Below are 16,066 nucleotides of genomic sequence, written 5' to 3'. Positions count from 1 at the left end.
AGGAAACAATCACAGAGCAGTACAAGACTCTCCCAGGTGACGCGAGCGGCTGAGCCAGCCCAAGCTTATGTGAGCCTTGAGCCTTCTGCATGATGTCATACTGCCCTGTTTTACATACAGCGCAGAGGGGGCCTCTCTATAATCTCATCAGATCGTTTTCTATTAACATTTTTTGAGTTAATATAATAGGCAAATTAGGATAGACTTACAATTAAGAAATTAAAATTTTCATTAAAAAACACATTTAACTTTAAACACTCTTAGGCTAAAAAGAAAATGAGAATTTATTTACATGCAAAAAATCCAGATTTCTTTAATTATAGCTAAAAATGTAACTTTAAACAAATGTCAAACCATAATGCCAAAATAACAGATTTAAATTCTGTTTCATGCGTTGTTCTTTTAGAGACGTCTTCATATTGTCAATCACAGGGATGATTTTGATGTTACCACCACCTCTGCCTCCACAGAAAACTGTAGGTGTGAGCTACCATGGGAAGCTGGGGAGACGGCTGCTCCCAGAGCTTACAGGGAATAGCAAATCAGAGACAGAGGCGATTCTTAGACAGACAGTATTTGAAATCCTTCATTGGTAACGCTCTAAACCAACAGAACAGCATCCATGGGGAACGGCTGGAGGGATTCACCTTCACGGCTAAAGGCATACAGCAGATAACTTTGAACTCAAGTTATTGAATATCTACATGGACAGAACAGGGCATAAAAATTAGTGACGAGTGGCTAGCCTAGAGAATGATGAAAAGGAGGAAAATAATAAATTCTGAGTGTCTGCAACCTAAAACATGTAAGTGAGACACATCAGTATTCCCCAGCTGTTAGAACTACCCATCTCACATATAAAGAAAAGGAGTGTTCCAGTGGTTAAGCTGCCTAGGCTTGACATTGGCCCGGGGCGGGGAGGGGTGCAAGGTGGGGTGGTTTACACCTCTGCTGGTCTAATTCTGTAAGCCACACTATGGGATGACGGAGCCCTGAATTCTTTTTTTGTATATCTAATATTAGATTTCCTTAACCACTTCTCATTGCCTCTACTTTCTTTGGTAACATCACAAGCTTCAGTAAAGAAACAAAACATGAAGCATTTGTTTCCTTTTAGAAAGTTTCTATTCTATTTACAACCTGGAGATACAGCTGTTCTTCTGATTTTGCTGAGGCATTAGAGAGAGGACATCTCTCATGTTTATCGAGTGAACAGAAGAGTCCCTAGCATGAGAAGGGGCAAGAAATAGAATGGGAGAGGGGACACAAAGGCACAACACTGGGTTTCCTTCAGGGCCAGCGTCCCCTGAACACTTGTTGCTACAACACGCTTGAAAGAGAGAAGACAGAGGTCACACCTTGAAGCTGACCAAACAGCTTAAGAATGGGCTGCGGGATTCTTGCACAGGCCAAGACAAGACGACACAGGTCTGCCAGTAGCACTGAGAGGACTTGAGGCATTGTGTGAGGAGCCTGAGACATAAATGGAAAGGTTGGGAGAGAAAAAGGGGAGAAAGATTCACCATGTTTTACATAGATTCATTGAGCATATATAAGTGCTCAGTGAATAAACCTGTGGTTTCCACTGTGATGTGTAGCTGATTTGAAAATGTTATACTGAGGGTCATTGTCATGGCATCAGTTACGAACCCACATTACAGATATAGAGAGCCTGTTCTCGGGTTATTGGTGGGTACCGGGCTGACAGCTGTATTACCCACAGCAAATGACAGATTCATTCCCTTCTTTATGCATGCACTCAACAAATATTTATGTGCTAGGCTCTAGGATAGAGTAGAAACCAAGACAGACAAAATCTGGAAGCAGCCTGGAACATGAAAAGGGGAATGTTTATGTCTAAGAGAAATGCTACAATCGTATAACTGTGACAAGTACATCTTAATCTTTCCTGTGTAACAGACACCACTTCAAAACCTTACATACCAATGAGGAGAAAGTCATGTCTCACCTGTTTCTTCACAGGAGAGAGGAGCAGGGGCAAGGATACAAGAAAATGAGGCGAGAAGCAAGAGGGCATTCTATGGTACGGCCACTCTCTAGAAGCCGCCCGAAGCCACTCTTCTCGTAAGTGCTCAGAGCAGAGGGAGTGACTCTAATCATAAGAAAAATAAAAACAGCTAAACATGTTTGGTTCCAGGGAGAGTGCTGTTTGAAAGTGACCTTGCAGAGGGCCCTGCATGTTTCTACTGATACAGCTGAGCTTCAATATATTTATAAAAATCACTTCCTCAGACTGCAGCCAGAGACAGACAATAATTCCTCTAAAACCTCTTTATAAAGAGTAAAAAAGTATGAAGCTTCCAAATTATAGTCATTAAATAAAATAATTCGAACTTGAAAAAGTGATGATAGGAAGAAGAAAAACAAGCATCATATGCTGTCTACACAGAAAGGACAAAATAAGCATTCCTGGCCTTACCAAAACTGTTCTTCGAAAATATAATAATTCTAGAAGAATTACTGACAATCTATCAACAAACAACTGCTAATTTATCAATAGATGTAAGTGGAATAATCTTTCTGTTTTTGGTTCTGCTACTGGGACTTGAACTCAGGCCTTGCACTTTCAGATGTTTTTTGCTCATAGGTAGTACTCTGCCACTTGAGTCTCTAGTCCGGCATTTTGCTGGTTAATTGGTGCTAAGAATCTCATGGATTTTTGTCTGCTTGACCTGCTTTTGAACTAGGATAGCAGGCATGAGCCACTAGGACCTAGCTTGGCCTAATCTAGTAAAGACTAACAATTTTTTTAAACCAACAAAAGGAACAAAATTTATGTGATTATCAGATGTGCATTTTAAAAAGGACTGAAAAGGAACGAGCCAAGACATACTAAGCTAATGAAAATTAAAAGAAAGCAGAGTTGAAAAGTTATTACAGACTGATTAAAGATAAATTAACTGAATAAAAATATTTTGGAAGACTGGGCCAATATGCTTCTCCACATCACTAAAGGAGGAGGTATCTTTGCCTGGGGCAGATTCTCAAAGAGATATGCGGAAAAAGGAGGAGGAGTAAAGAAAAGCAGGAGCCAAGAAACAGGAAGTGGGGTATAAAAAAGGATTTCTTATACCTTTCTATAAAAGGTATTTTTTTTTCTGTTGAAAACTAATAGACTTCAGCAATCGTTTGCCATCTTTTTCCACAGAAATCTCACACTAAATGCAATCTGAACTCCATCTCTGCTGTCACTAACTGTGGGGTTTCAACACATTCAACATGGTTTCTGGTTTCAACACCTGAAAATTAGGTGATGAAGTACAGTGACTGCAGGTGAAATAAATCTTTAATCCTGTGTTTTAATGTTATTATAACAAACCAGACATTGATGTTTTGAAACTATATGGAATATCGGCTTAAACATAAAAAATTTTTGTAAGACTGCACCTTTCATTTTTCAGGGCTAAAACATCTTCCTTAGTTTGATTCAGAAGACTTTTGGTTATCTCTAGTTCATTTTCTGCATGGTTCGTTCTTCTTTTCAGGTCATCTCTTTGCTTTTCTGTTGCAGTCAGCTCTTCCTGTAAAGTTTTATACATTTGTTGACAAGACATTAAAGAGTCTTCTTTTTCTTTAAGTAGCCTAGTATGCCTAAAAAAAAGAATAGAAAAATAGAAAAATAACCCTGCCAGCATGCATTAGATACTATGTTCTTATACTGTGATTTTGTACTTCTATAGAAAGCTCATTTACATTATAGACTACAACTGTACTTTTAAAAATGAAAGCTGTTGAGGAGATGGATAGTTCTGTGATGTTAAATGTTCTATCTAGGCACAGGCAAAAGCAGTGAACAATGTCAAGTCATTAAAAGTCTGAGGTAGGGGCTGCATATATAAATAAGGACATTAAAAAATGAAGTACATTTCAACTAAAATAATATTAAAATACAGTTTCAAATTCAATAATTAAAATACTAGTGAAAATATCTGCAGTGTATACCGTGACTCAGAAACAATGGATTCAAACTTCAGTTGTCTAAGTTCTCGTTGATAGTCATCAGCTTCATTAGATTTATTCCTAAAATAACAAAATTACACCAAATTACTTAAAGCACAAGCTTTTCTTTTTTTTTAAATTTTTTTTTTGGGTCCGGTCATGGGGCCTGAACTCTGGGCCTGGGCGCTGTCCCTCAGCTCTTCAGCTCAAGGCTAGCGCTCTACCACTTGAGCCACAGCGCACTTCCGGCTTTTTTCTTTTTGCTTATGTTGTGCTGAGGAATTGAACCCAGGGCCTCAGGCATGCAAGGCAAACGCTCTACCACTGAGCCACCTTCCCAGCCCAAGCACAAGCTTTTCTAAATCACTGTTTTACTCCTCTATAGAAAGATTTTCACAGCATCTTCAACTATAATTCCTTTAAAGAAATGAACACCCAATCCACTTCAATAAAGGCAATATTAGCTTCTACCACACTTCTCTGTATCTAAATAAAGAATAAACTCTAGACAACATTAAAAACAAAAACAAACAAAACCCTATCTAAAGGTTTTGGAAAGTAGCCAGGAGAAGGAAGTTTCTCAGGGAAACTTGTTCCTTGAGTGAGGTACTAGCATAAAGTCAGGCTGTTTTTTAGATTATTTTAAGCCTGAAGGCAGGTCTTGGGGTGCACCATGCAGAGGAATGGAAACTCTGGTAGAAAACTCCTGGCTTTTTGGCCCGAACAATGAGGACAGTGTTTGGAGCAACCACAGCTGCTGGATAGTGAAAGGTTACCCCTGGATAGAAGAAAATACATAAATACATACATACATATATATATATATATATATGTACATACATACATACATACATACTGTATATATGTATATGCATGAGGTCCCAAGTTTTATATATATATAATATATATAATATTATATATATAATATAATATTATATATAATATATATTATATATATAATATAATATATATAAACATGAGGCCCTAAGTTCTATACATAATAATTTATTATACTGTAATTCTGGGCATGCATATATATGTATATATGTATGTATATGTATATATATATATGTATATATTACAATCCTCCTACCTACACCTCCTTCAAAGCTGGAATTACAGGTACACACCACCCTACCCAGTCTAAACACAAATTCTGCTGAGCTCTGAACTCCAGGTGCACAGAGCAGATTCCAAGAAGCCTAAAGATAAAAGAACTAAACTGAGGCTGAACTGCTGTCCTCGAGACAGAGTTTGAAGTTTGAGACCAAACAAGTTAACCATTTGCTTAAAATGACACTAACCCCAACCCAATAGTATTTTTTATAGAAAAATAACAGATTCAGAGCCTCTATAACATAATATTCACAATGTTTAGAATATAGCAAAAATGATCATATACTGGAACAAAAATGTGTGACTCATTCTCAAGAGAAAGATGAATTGTACTTATAATCTGACTTCAATTGAAATGCCTTTGTACAACTTAAAATTAAAAATATATCTTCTCTAGACTTCTTATGAGCAGAACAAAACAATACTCCTCCATTAAATTTGTTGAAAAGTTAGGCAACGCCTGGCCTATGATCACACTGAACATCTCAGGGAAGGGAGGGGGCTGTCATGTGCTTCTACATGTGTCACAGCTATAAAGACATGTCACCACTGTGGGAACCCAGAAAGCAATGGCCCGAAACGTGGCACACTGGCCTAGCAGTTATTTTAAATTAAGGACTCTTGGACAACAGCAGGTGCTAGAAGAAAATTTCCCTTTGCTATTTCCTTATCTACCTAAAAGACTGGACCTGCCAAAGAATGAAATAATTGCCTTTGGTCCCTCCTGTGAGTTTTCATTAACTAAATATGGACAGATTGTGTCACACTCTATTTCAACAGCCAATTCAGTTCACAAAGCAAATGATTCATTAGGACTCTATCAGATATTTACTCTGAACTCTATCCTCCTGCCCAGCAGGGACAATGCCATACAGGGTTATCATTCAGTCAACAGCTAAACTGAAAGACGGGTGTGAGTTTAAAGTGTGTGTGTGTATGTGTGTGTGTGTGTGTGTGAAATAAAAATGCTTTGAGACTGAACAGCTCCATCACAAATTCTATTATATGTTTAGACCCACACTTGTTTTCCCAATGAGAAGGAGGACCTCCTTGGGATGCTTATTTTACATTATTGATCAAGTCCACAGGCTGCCATCCCAAGAACCTCCCTTACAGAAGGCTAATTCAGTCCTTTCTTCAGTATGCTCTTTACTACCCAATTGTTAGCTTCCCCTTGGCTAGGATGGAAGGAACTAGAAAGAACAGAAAGTGTGCCTTAGTCTCTTAAGCTCTACATTCTTCCTTTACTCTCAACAAACTTAATCCTTTCTCTTCAACTTCCTTAAGGCCTCAGGCGGCTGCTGCCAGTCAGGACCAAGGAAACAACATGAAATGGCAGGCTATTTCCCCCTAATTTCAAAGTCACTAGTGCAAACATTTTTATTCCTTCATAAGAAATAGCCATTCTTGAACCATCTCCTGGATAGTTCCACTTTGCCACCTAAAATGTACCTTAATGCCAATGTGGGCAAAAGCATTACTTTTTTTTTGTTAATAGTGTAAGTGGTAAGATTTTCTCTAATTAGAATATAGTCATGGTTCTTTTACACATACTGTGATTTGAACTTTTGTTCTTTTTTTACCTAAACAATTTTACTGAATCTCTTTTGCAACTTTTCCCACTTCAACACAATAACAACAGCAATGTTACCTTAAAGATCTCCCCAATGCAGACAGTACTCTTAATTTACAATTGGAAGAACTGAGCACAAAGGAACTGGCCTAAGGCGACAGAACTACTCAGTAGTGGTTCTGGGAGCCGAAATTTGGAGACTAGGCCTCTTAACTGTCCACCTAGAGGCTGAAAATCTCAGGCCCCATGGCTCTTCCTTTTCCCTTCCAGTGTCCTTCCCCACAGGCAATCCTGGCTAACACACTTCCGCCCTTCCTTCTCTCCCCTCACCACAGCCTTGGGCTGCTTCTCACTTGTGTGAAACATGGTTTCTTCACACTTTCCTTGATTTCCACTCTGTTCTCTAAGCAGCAGCCGCCTGAAGCTGTGACCACTTTCTTGTCTTAAAAACTCTTCCCAACTTCCTGCTGCCCTCCCCTAAACACAGTGGTGGAGGAAACTTGAATCCCAAGCTTCGTGTTCAGCAACCCACTAACCAGTTTACAGTTCTCTAGGCTGGAGTCCTGAAACCAAAGTGTGGCTGGGATTGCTTTGTGAGGAGGTCGGGAGCTTCTAGAGATGGCCTGTCTTAACTGCAGCCGCCTCCTCTCTGCCAAGGACACCACAGTTTTCTCTGCTTCCATCCCCACATTTCCTCCCACGATTTCATCCACTTGACTCCCTTCTGACAGGACCTGATGGTTTGGGACACCTGCACAGCCCGGGGAAAATTCCCCATCTGAAGTCCTTAATTTAATCCCATCTTCGAGTGCCATATGCCTGTAAGGAGCATAGCCACAGATCTCGGGGACCAGGGGACATTAACATCTTTGGGGCACCATTATTCTGTCTATGGTAGCTGGGCCCATGCCCTGCTGAACCTGTAAAACTCCTTTCCAAGAATGCGGAGCCTGTCCTTGCGCCCCTGCTCTCAGATGTTGGCATGTTGGCATGGCCAGCCCAGGGCTGTCACTCCCATCTTAAAGGTCATCTGCTCAGGAAGGTCATTTGCTCAGTCTATCAAAAATATTCTTGCTGACCATTCACCTGCTACTGTCCCTGCTCTAGACTTTGCAGCTCTTAGTATTAGCTAAATCACCCAAGTAGCTCTGTGGGAGCTTGCCACTCCAATATCCACTGTGTGTATACAACAATGCTGGCCAACAATAGGCTACACTTGTTTGAATTGCTCAGATAAACCTGGCCTATTCAAGTTAGGGTCATGTGACAAGCAGAGCTACAGTTAACACTGGAATGACACTAGGCCACCTGTGCGTGCTGGACAAAAAAAATCCTGTAAGTGAAAAGACACAAGAAGAAAACCAAAACATTTATACTCATATCCCAATAACAGAGAATGTTCCCACTCCGTATCTCACGTGTGCGCTTGTGTGCACGCATACACACACAAACTATGCATATATCTTATCCTGATATACATGTATATATTTCATATCTACGTGAGGCTAATAAGCACATTTCATATTCTATCTATGTGTGTATATACATATACTTAAAATCAACAAAATTACATCCACAGCCTTTATAGCTCTCATTATTTCCTGAATTGGAGCATCACATGTGTAGAAAGCTTCATCAGGAACTTTTTGGAGCAGCACTGATGCTCTGCCACTGAGCAACCACCCCTGGCTCACCAGCATGCCTCCTGGCTCTCAGAGTCCAACTATCACCTGCTCTCAGGATTGGTCCTGCTGGGCCTACCTTCACTGCAGTTCTGGTTCCCTTCCCAGAGATTCCTTTAGGAAAGGGTGTATGAAGAGTCCTCACTAAGAGATGTGAGAGAGGGCTGCTTGGTGGCCCTGGGCAGTGTGTGTGTGTGTGTGTGTGTGTGTGAGTGTGTGTGTGTGTGTGTGTGTCCCATCTGTGTGGCTCTCCCCATTTATATTTGGTACTTGGAACTGCGAGGGAGCTAGCTTTGGGCTGAAGCCAGTGCTGAAGCCAGCAGGCTGCAGACAGAAGGAACACCAAGATGGTACTGCGGATCAAGATCCACTGAACCCATACTTTCAGCCCAGAACACCCTAACTGATAAAGATCTCTGCTTGCAAATGCGTAACCATGTTTTCATAAGCCATAGGAAGCATTTTCTTTAAAAATCTCAGAGGGAAACAGAAAGTCTCATCCATTTATGGGCTGCCTTTTCCCCTTATGTTAAAATCCATACAACACGTATGCTCAACTGTTTAGATACTGGATAGCTGTGTGAAGAAAAGGTCTCTAGCATGGGCTACCCTCAGTTGCTCCGCCCTTCAGTTTTTAATTTTCAGAAAGGTCAATCTGTGGGTCGAAAGTACTCATTTTATAACTGTAAAAATGCCGCCAGCATTTCTACGGTTAGATGGTAAATTCTGGCAGGTCATTAGCATCAGTGAGTCAGCTCCATTCTACTTCAACTCATCATTTCTCATAACACTTGTCATAGAATATGTTACAAATGCCCACAAAAGCAGGTGCTAATATTAAGCGGGATGTCTCACAAAGAATTCTGGAAAAAGTCAGTTCACGTAAAAACCAGCAAGCTTCATTCCTTTTTCCAGTAAGCCTACTGCTATGTTTATTGTCTCCCCGAACTCTGCAAGCACCCCACCCTTATCTTCTGTATTTGCTGCAACCATGACCACCCCCCCCCCCAGCACAGTCCAGGGCGGGCACCACCTGTTTATTCACTTCTCCATCGGTTCTTGGCCCTCCAGGAGCAGGTGTCACACAGGAGATGTGGCCGGATGAGCTAACTTTCCCCATGAGAAATCTATGGGCAAAACCTTTCCTGATGGTATGTGATAAGACAAGGAAATACCAATGAAAAAAGACTGTACCCATGTTTCTTGTCTTCCAGAAACTTCTTGTGTGAAACTACTTAAAGATAATAAAAATGTAATTTAAAAACATTTTGCTACAACTAACCTAAGTATATATTAATTTGATGTAGTATTTTTGGAATTTGTCTTATGTTGTTGGGTCTTTGAGTAAATAGATTGTTCTTAGGAATAGCCATGAGCAAAACAACCATTTAGTTGCTAAGCACCCTAAATATTTATATTTCTTCTGAGGCTCATCCTTCCAAAATCCAGGAACTGAAAACCAAAGCTACCAGACTATGCAAAGTAAAAGAATTTGCTTTTTCAAATGTATATTCTACTTTATATTATAATTATAGGTATGTTATGTTTCTGGTATCATTTCTGAAAAAAGTTAATTTTTAAAAGAAATCATGCTCTGAGTATTTTACAAGGTCATTTTCTTCCATTTACTTTCAAGTATTTTCTCACTTATATGATGTATAAAGCTGTCATTTCAAAGGAACTAAGTCCATTTTGAACCTAAAATTGGTAGTTTCAAGAAACAACTTCAGGGGCTGGGAAGGTGGCTCAGTGGTAGAGCGCTTGCCTTGCAGGCATAAGGCCCTGGATTCGATTCCTCAGCACCACATAAGCAAAAAGAAAAAAGCCGGAAGTGGCGCTGTGGCTCAAGTGGTAGAGCGCTAGCCTTGAGTTGAAGAGCTGAGGGACAGCGCCCAGGCCCAGAGTTCAGGCCACATGACCGGGCCCCCCCCCAAAAAAAAGAAACAACTTCAATATTGTTTCTTGTGGACAGACAATAAAGATAAGAAAATAAATTCAGAGAATATTTCATATTAAGTCTACTGTATTTGAACCACAGTGATAATCTTGTATATTGAGAGAGGTTCTTATTATGCCCTGTATGCAGTTCTTGTTTATCACCTTTACAATAAAAATGTAAAAAAGAGCAAGTTCAGTTTCTGTATCTGATTTTATCCAAAAGGTTGTGATTCAATTGGTAAGTTTCTTAACGAGAGAATATTTAGGTATATTTATGGGTTCTTCAACATACAATATAAGCCAGTAGAGTAGCCAGAAAAGTAATCATACATTGTGGTCTACACAATGGGTTCACTGCCAAGAGAACCCAAACATGCCCTGGGATCTTCCTGAGTAAACTTTCTGACATCATCAGGACAATGTTGTTCATACGTCATCATCTTACATGAGCATTTCCTTGTGCCTGTCCAGCTCCATCGTTACCCTCTGAAGTTTCAGCCCAAGCGCCTCCACTTGACACTGTAAATCTGGAATGACACACATAACCATTTCATCACTATAGTTCCACGGTCCAGATACTTTCATGAAGTACACCATATTCTACATGTCACTCAGATCCTCAAGAATGCAGCTGTTTGTTTCATTTCACCTGTATATGCATATGGAACTTACCCATCCACCACTCAGCCCTGTCCACCCTATGACCCCACAGATTAATGAGACCTGATTGGTTGGCCTCTTCCTGTCCCTATTAGCATGCTAATTGCAAACAGCTAATGCTAAATTTTACTCGTGTTTTCAAAAGAAACTCATGTAGCTAAGAGAGAAATTTCTCTCTTTCTCAATTTTTTTTTTTTTGCAGTAGTGGGGCTTGGATTCAGGGCTCTGTGCTTGCTGGGCCAGCATTCAACTACTGAGCTATACCTCCAGCACTTTTACAGATGTATTTTTGATCATATACATAGCTCACTTTTGAAATACTTGGTTTCCTGAGCTCACCTCTGTGGTCCAGAAGCAAGGAGCACACATGAGACTCCCAGGCAGGAAGGAAATAGATAAATAAATTACCTGCTAGGCTTATGGGCAAGAATCCACTAACTTTTGGTAGCACATAAAAGTCATTTTCATGGTATTTAAAGCCAAAATAATGATGTCCAAATGTGGATTCCAAAATCCTGAACCAGGAACAGTAGGCAGAATTTGAAGAAAATAATTCAAGAAAGTTTGTCTACTATGTGGAGAATAAATGGTTTGACATACCTCAGTTCTGCCATTAGCCGGTATTCAGAACTGAGGTCTGAATCCCAGCCCCCCAACCCTCCAGCCCCATCCGTGGACAGCCCTGCTGTCCTCTTTTGATGGCAAAGAAACTTACAAAATGAATTGGTATTTCCAGAAAAATTACTTCAAAACACAAGAATTACAAAAATTCTGTTTCATCCCTCAAATGTTTTAACTCTCTATATAAGCTTTTATTATTATTTGTGTGTATAAATCCTGAACTTGCCTTCTTTGTTTTACAAAGAACAAGTTTTTTAAATCAGAAAATAAATTCATTTGAAACAACTTCTGAATTTACAGGACATTTGTATAAATCTTTATGCTTATGCACTCACATATTATTTTTAATTAATCAATAAAAATTATGCTTCAAGCTGGGAAACCATGGCTCAAGCCTGTAATCCTAGCTATTCAGGAGGCTGAGATCTGAAGATCATGGTTCCAAGACAGCCTGTGCAGGTAAGTCCTTTTTATTTGTCAGTTGTGGGGCTTGAACTCTGGCTTGAACTCTGCTTGGGTGTTGTCCCTCAGCTCTTCAGCTGAAGGCAAGCGCTCTACTGCTTGAGCCACAGCACCACTTCCAGTTTTTGAGTGGTTTATTGGAGATAAGAGTCTCATGGACTTTCCTGTCCGGGCTGGCTTTGAACTGCGATCCTCAGATCTCAGCCTCCTGAGTAGCTAGGATTACAGGTGTGAGCCACCAGCGCCCAGCTGGGTAAGTCCTTTTGAGACATCTCCAATTAACCACTTAAAACCTGGAAGTGGTGCTGTGGCTCAAAGTGGTCTAGCACTATAGTGCCTTGAGCAAAAGAGCACAGGGACAATGCCCAAACACTGTGTAAGCCCCACAACCAACAAAAAAATTATGCTTCATGATGTACAATATGCTTTGAAATATATTTATTTTTTACAGATGCAGATTCTAAGGATCACAATAATTAATTTATCAAAGTTCATTCAGCTAGTTCAACTCAGTTCTACTTGATTCCAAAGTCTTTCTCTTTCATGCTGACTCTGAACTAGAAAAGCTGGAACAAGTATGAACGGAACATGATATTTGCCCATAAAAGTATAGTTGGCGGAGCCATAGGTCAGTTACCATACTGCCAGAATCTTTAAAGAGTTATACTGAAGACAAATGAGGGCTGTTATTTTGAATAAAATCTGTTGGAAACTGGTAGAATTTCTAACTCCAAAGGGTGGATGAGATTTTATATTTTGGAAAGTTGAAAGTCCACAGGAGAGGCTCTGGTTAGTGGGGGAGAGATGGCAAATGAGGATGAATATGGCTGAAGTAGTTTGTTTGCATATATAAAAACAGAACCATGAAACCCATGAAATTGTTGAAGAAGCAGAGAGTGTTTGAGAGAGAGTGATGGGGCAGGGAAGTTAATTAGAATATATTATACATATAATACATATGTGCAGAAATGTCACAACAGAACCCCTGCCCTCATTAAGACTAAAGCACTCTTGCTTTGTATGTCCCTCCCCCACAGTATAACCCCTGCTTTCACTGTAGTTGATGTTGGTATAATTTGTGGAGGGGAAGGGAAAAAACAAATTGTTTAAATTGGGATACAGGTGGATCCATTGCAACAATGAGATGTATAAGACATTATGTCAAAAAATGAACTTTACAACTTTGGGGGAGAACTGAAGGGGGGGCAGGAGATGGAAAGGGATGGGAAGGGGAAACAAAGGAGGAGGCAACAGTGCTTGATAAGAAATGTATTCATTACCTTGCCCTTGTAAACCCCTCTGTACGGTATTTTCACAAAAAAAATAAAAGACTAAAGCACTCTTAATAAAAATGCAATATAAATAACGCAATATAAATAAATATATAATGCAATATAAATGCAATATAAATAAATTAATAAAAATGCAATATAAATAAATAAATGAAGGCAAATGTGGTGGTGCTGTGAGTAATTTTATGAGGCTGACATCAGAGAGAACAATTATGCCTTCCTATTAAGTGTCCCTGGGTACTTTTGTCAGAGTACAACTAGATGAGGCTTGGAGCTGAGCCCATGTGATAAATTTCATGTTATTACTTCTATGGAGCTATAGCAAAAAGAAAAAAAAACAAATTATCTTAAAAATAAACCTCAAAGAATCGGTGTCTGATATGTGAATTTTATGCAATTAATTCTCAATTATTTGAGAATTAGTAAAGTAGTAGTCAGAAAAATAGCAACTAATTCAAAGCTATTTTTATATTAAAAAACAGCACTTTGAATTTTGAACTTGGTATGGTGATACACTCTTTTTAATTCCCCCAAAGACAGGCAAAGACAGGAGGACCCTAAATTTGAAGCCAGTCTAGAATACAGAGCAAGACCCTGTTTCAAAACAAACAAAAAGAAACACGAAAGTATTCTGAGGCTCACATTTGAATATACTTATACATCTTAATTACAGAATTTACTAGATGCAAAGCAAAATTAATGATGTTACATTCCCTGACTCCCAGTGTCTCTCTCCACTGTCTACCTAAATCTTCCTTTCTTTCTCTATTTCAGAGTAAACAGAGCTCAGCCTGTAATTCACAACAGCTAAAGAGTGAGAAGCCACATCCCCAAGAGCATTTGCCATGTACCCTACAGCAACCATGACTAAAAAACAGGAAAGTAATTTTTTTTAAGAACCAAGAGCTTCCAAAGACTATCATATGGACTGCAAAAGCAGAGAAGATACGAGAGAACTGAAAATGATTCATGATCAGCAATCCATAAATAAAAAACTCCTAGTATAGAATTAAGATTTGAATAATATATTTTCATGGTTGTTTCTTTTTTAGTTGTGTTTTCTGTTATGAAATACTAAGAGTTACTGTTTCGACCCTCCCCCACCAACCCAGCATCAGCATAGGCCATCTCCTTGCAGCTCTGAAAGAGGTAGAACCCTGCACAGGTTTATTATAGGTTCTGGTAGACTAGAGGCGTCTTTTTGTTTTCAGTAGCAGAGTGCCCAGTTCCTGTCCTTAATAAAGAAAGGAACACAGGATAAGCAGCAGAGAGATTAAGCCACCTGCACAAAACAGCTCCTTCAGTTTCTGAGGCAAGGAGTTCTTAAATAAGAGTATTGTTCTGTTTGGTTAAATAAATTCAACTTCAATTTTCTGTCATTCAGCATGACATTGGATTATGAGCAAAGGCCCTGAAAGCCTGCAAAAAGAAAGGAAGCATTGGCTTTAAACACCGTGCAGATGTAAGGCGGACCCATGGAAACAATCCAGAATTGACAACAGCACATTCTACTGTGATGTGACTACGTTCTTTGCAGATATTAAATAAGAAGCAAATGATTTTAAATGAACAAAACAAAAAAGAGCTCTTAGCCTCTCTTCATTCAAAGACAGCTGCTCGCTGGATAGCTTTACACAGGCATCAGATTTGGGGTAATTAGTCTTTTATGAGAATCCTGTTATTCTGAACAGTTCCAGAAACCACAAATACAAATGCTATTCAAAGTTAACTGTATTGTAGGAAGATATAATATTTTAAAAGTCACTTGGAAGGCATATTAAGTTAATATAATGTTTGGGAAAGAGTAAACTATATCCTTTATGGTAGAAAGGTATTTTGAGCTAAAAAATACCTGATAAAGAAAATACCAAAAACGAACATTAGCTGGTCCAAAGTGCCACAAGGAGGAAAATGAACCCAGGTTTCAGAGTGATGGAAAAACAGGGGGAATAAGTGATACACCCAGATATATAGGTTACATTTCTAAAATACAATAACATTTTTAAAAAGTGGTAGAAATGACTGAACACACTCTAGCCTCATTTAAGGGTGGTGTGCACTATCCATGAGCAATGACTTCAGATCTAGGCTCTGCTTGCTTTTGTGGCCATGTGGTGCCAGGGTCTCCCTGTGTGTCAGCTGGTCACTGCCCTGTGGACTCCTGGGAGCACTCCATGATGTCATGTACGGAAAGCACAGGTGAGTGGAGGCACATAGGGAGTGTTTCCTAAACACTGGCAGTGAGATCATTTTTAGAGCTTATATTAACAGAGGTCTGAGTCACATGGAACAAGAATGCAGGACACATGTGTTCTCTGCACCATGCCCAGAAGGAACTGAGACTGTAACAAGTTACATATTAGAGCAGGTATCAATACAGAGCTAACAAGTTGCCATTTAGTATACCTGTACTTTAGTGGAGACTAGGAGTTTTTGTGCAGCAGGGTCCAGGATATGGAGTGAATTAGAAGAAGCAAAGGAGATAATCAGAATACTTAAAAATTCATAAATCAGTTACATACTAACATTAAGGAACAATACTTTTAACAACATTTAAGAATTTTGTATATCATCTTTAAGTAGTTGTACAAGAGTTGCTATTCAACAAATCAGTTTATGAACATAGTGCATCCTGATCAGTGAAAGACCAGTACCCTCACTCCAGAATTGTTCATGTAAAAATGGACCTAAATTTGTGTGGATATATATGTATACACACACACACACACACACACACACACACACACACACACACACACACA

The 16,066-nt window shown here is 39.3% G+C and overlaps 1 protein-coding gene across 1 annotated transcript in view; it reads right to left on the bottom strand.

The window, feature by feature from the left end:
- The window catches only part of Lekr1 (leucine, glutamate and lysine rich 1), a gene marked incomplete at its 3' end in the record, with an annotated part of 100,417 nt that overhangs the window by 25,311 nt on the left and 59,040 nt on the right, over positions 1-16,066 (bottom strand). Inside the window, exons 7-9 of the mRNA XM_013016133.1 lie at positions 10,715-10,796; positions 3,964-4,041; positions 3,409-3,612 (exon numbers count right to left, since the gene is read on the bottom strand). Coding sequence (XP_012871587.1) covers positions 3,409-3,612; positions 3,964-4,041; positions 10,715-10,796 — 364 coding nt within the window. The remainder of the gene's footprint in view (positions 1-3,408; positions 3,613-3,963; positions 4,042-10,714; positions 10,797-16,066) is intronic.

This window comes from Dipodomys ordii, unplaced genomic scaffold (assembly GCF_000151885.1).
Source record: "Dipodomys ordii isolate 6190 unplaced genomic scaffold, Dord_2.0 Scaffold30, whole genome shotgun sequence".
NCBI lineage: Eukaryota > Metazoa > Chordata > Mammalia > Rodentia > Heteromyidae > Dipodomys > Dipodomys ordii.
Note: the sequence above shows the minus strand (reverse complement) of the source record. Positions and strands in the feature narration are given on the sequence as shown.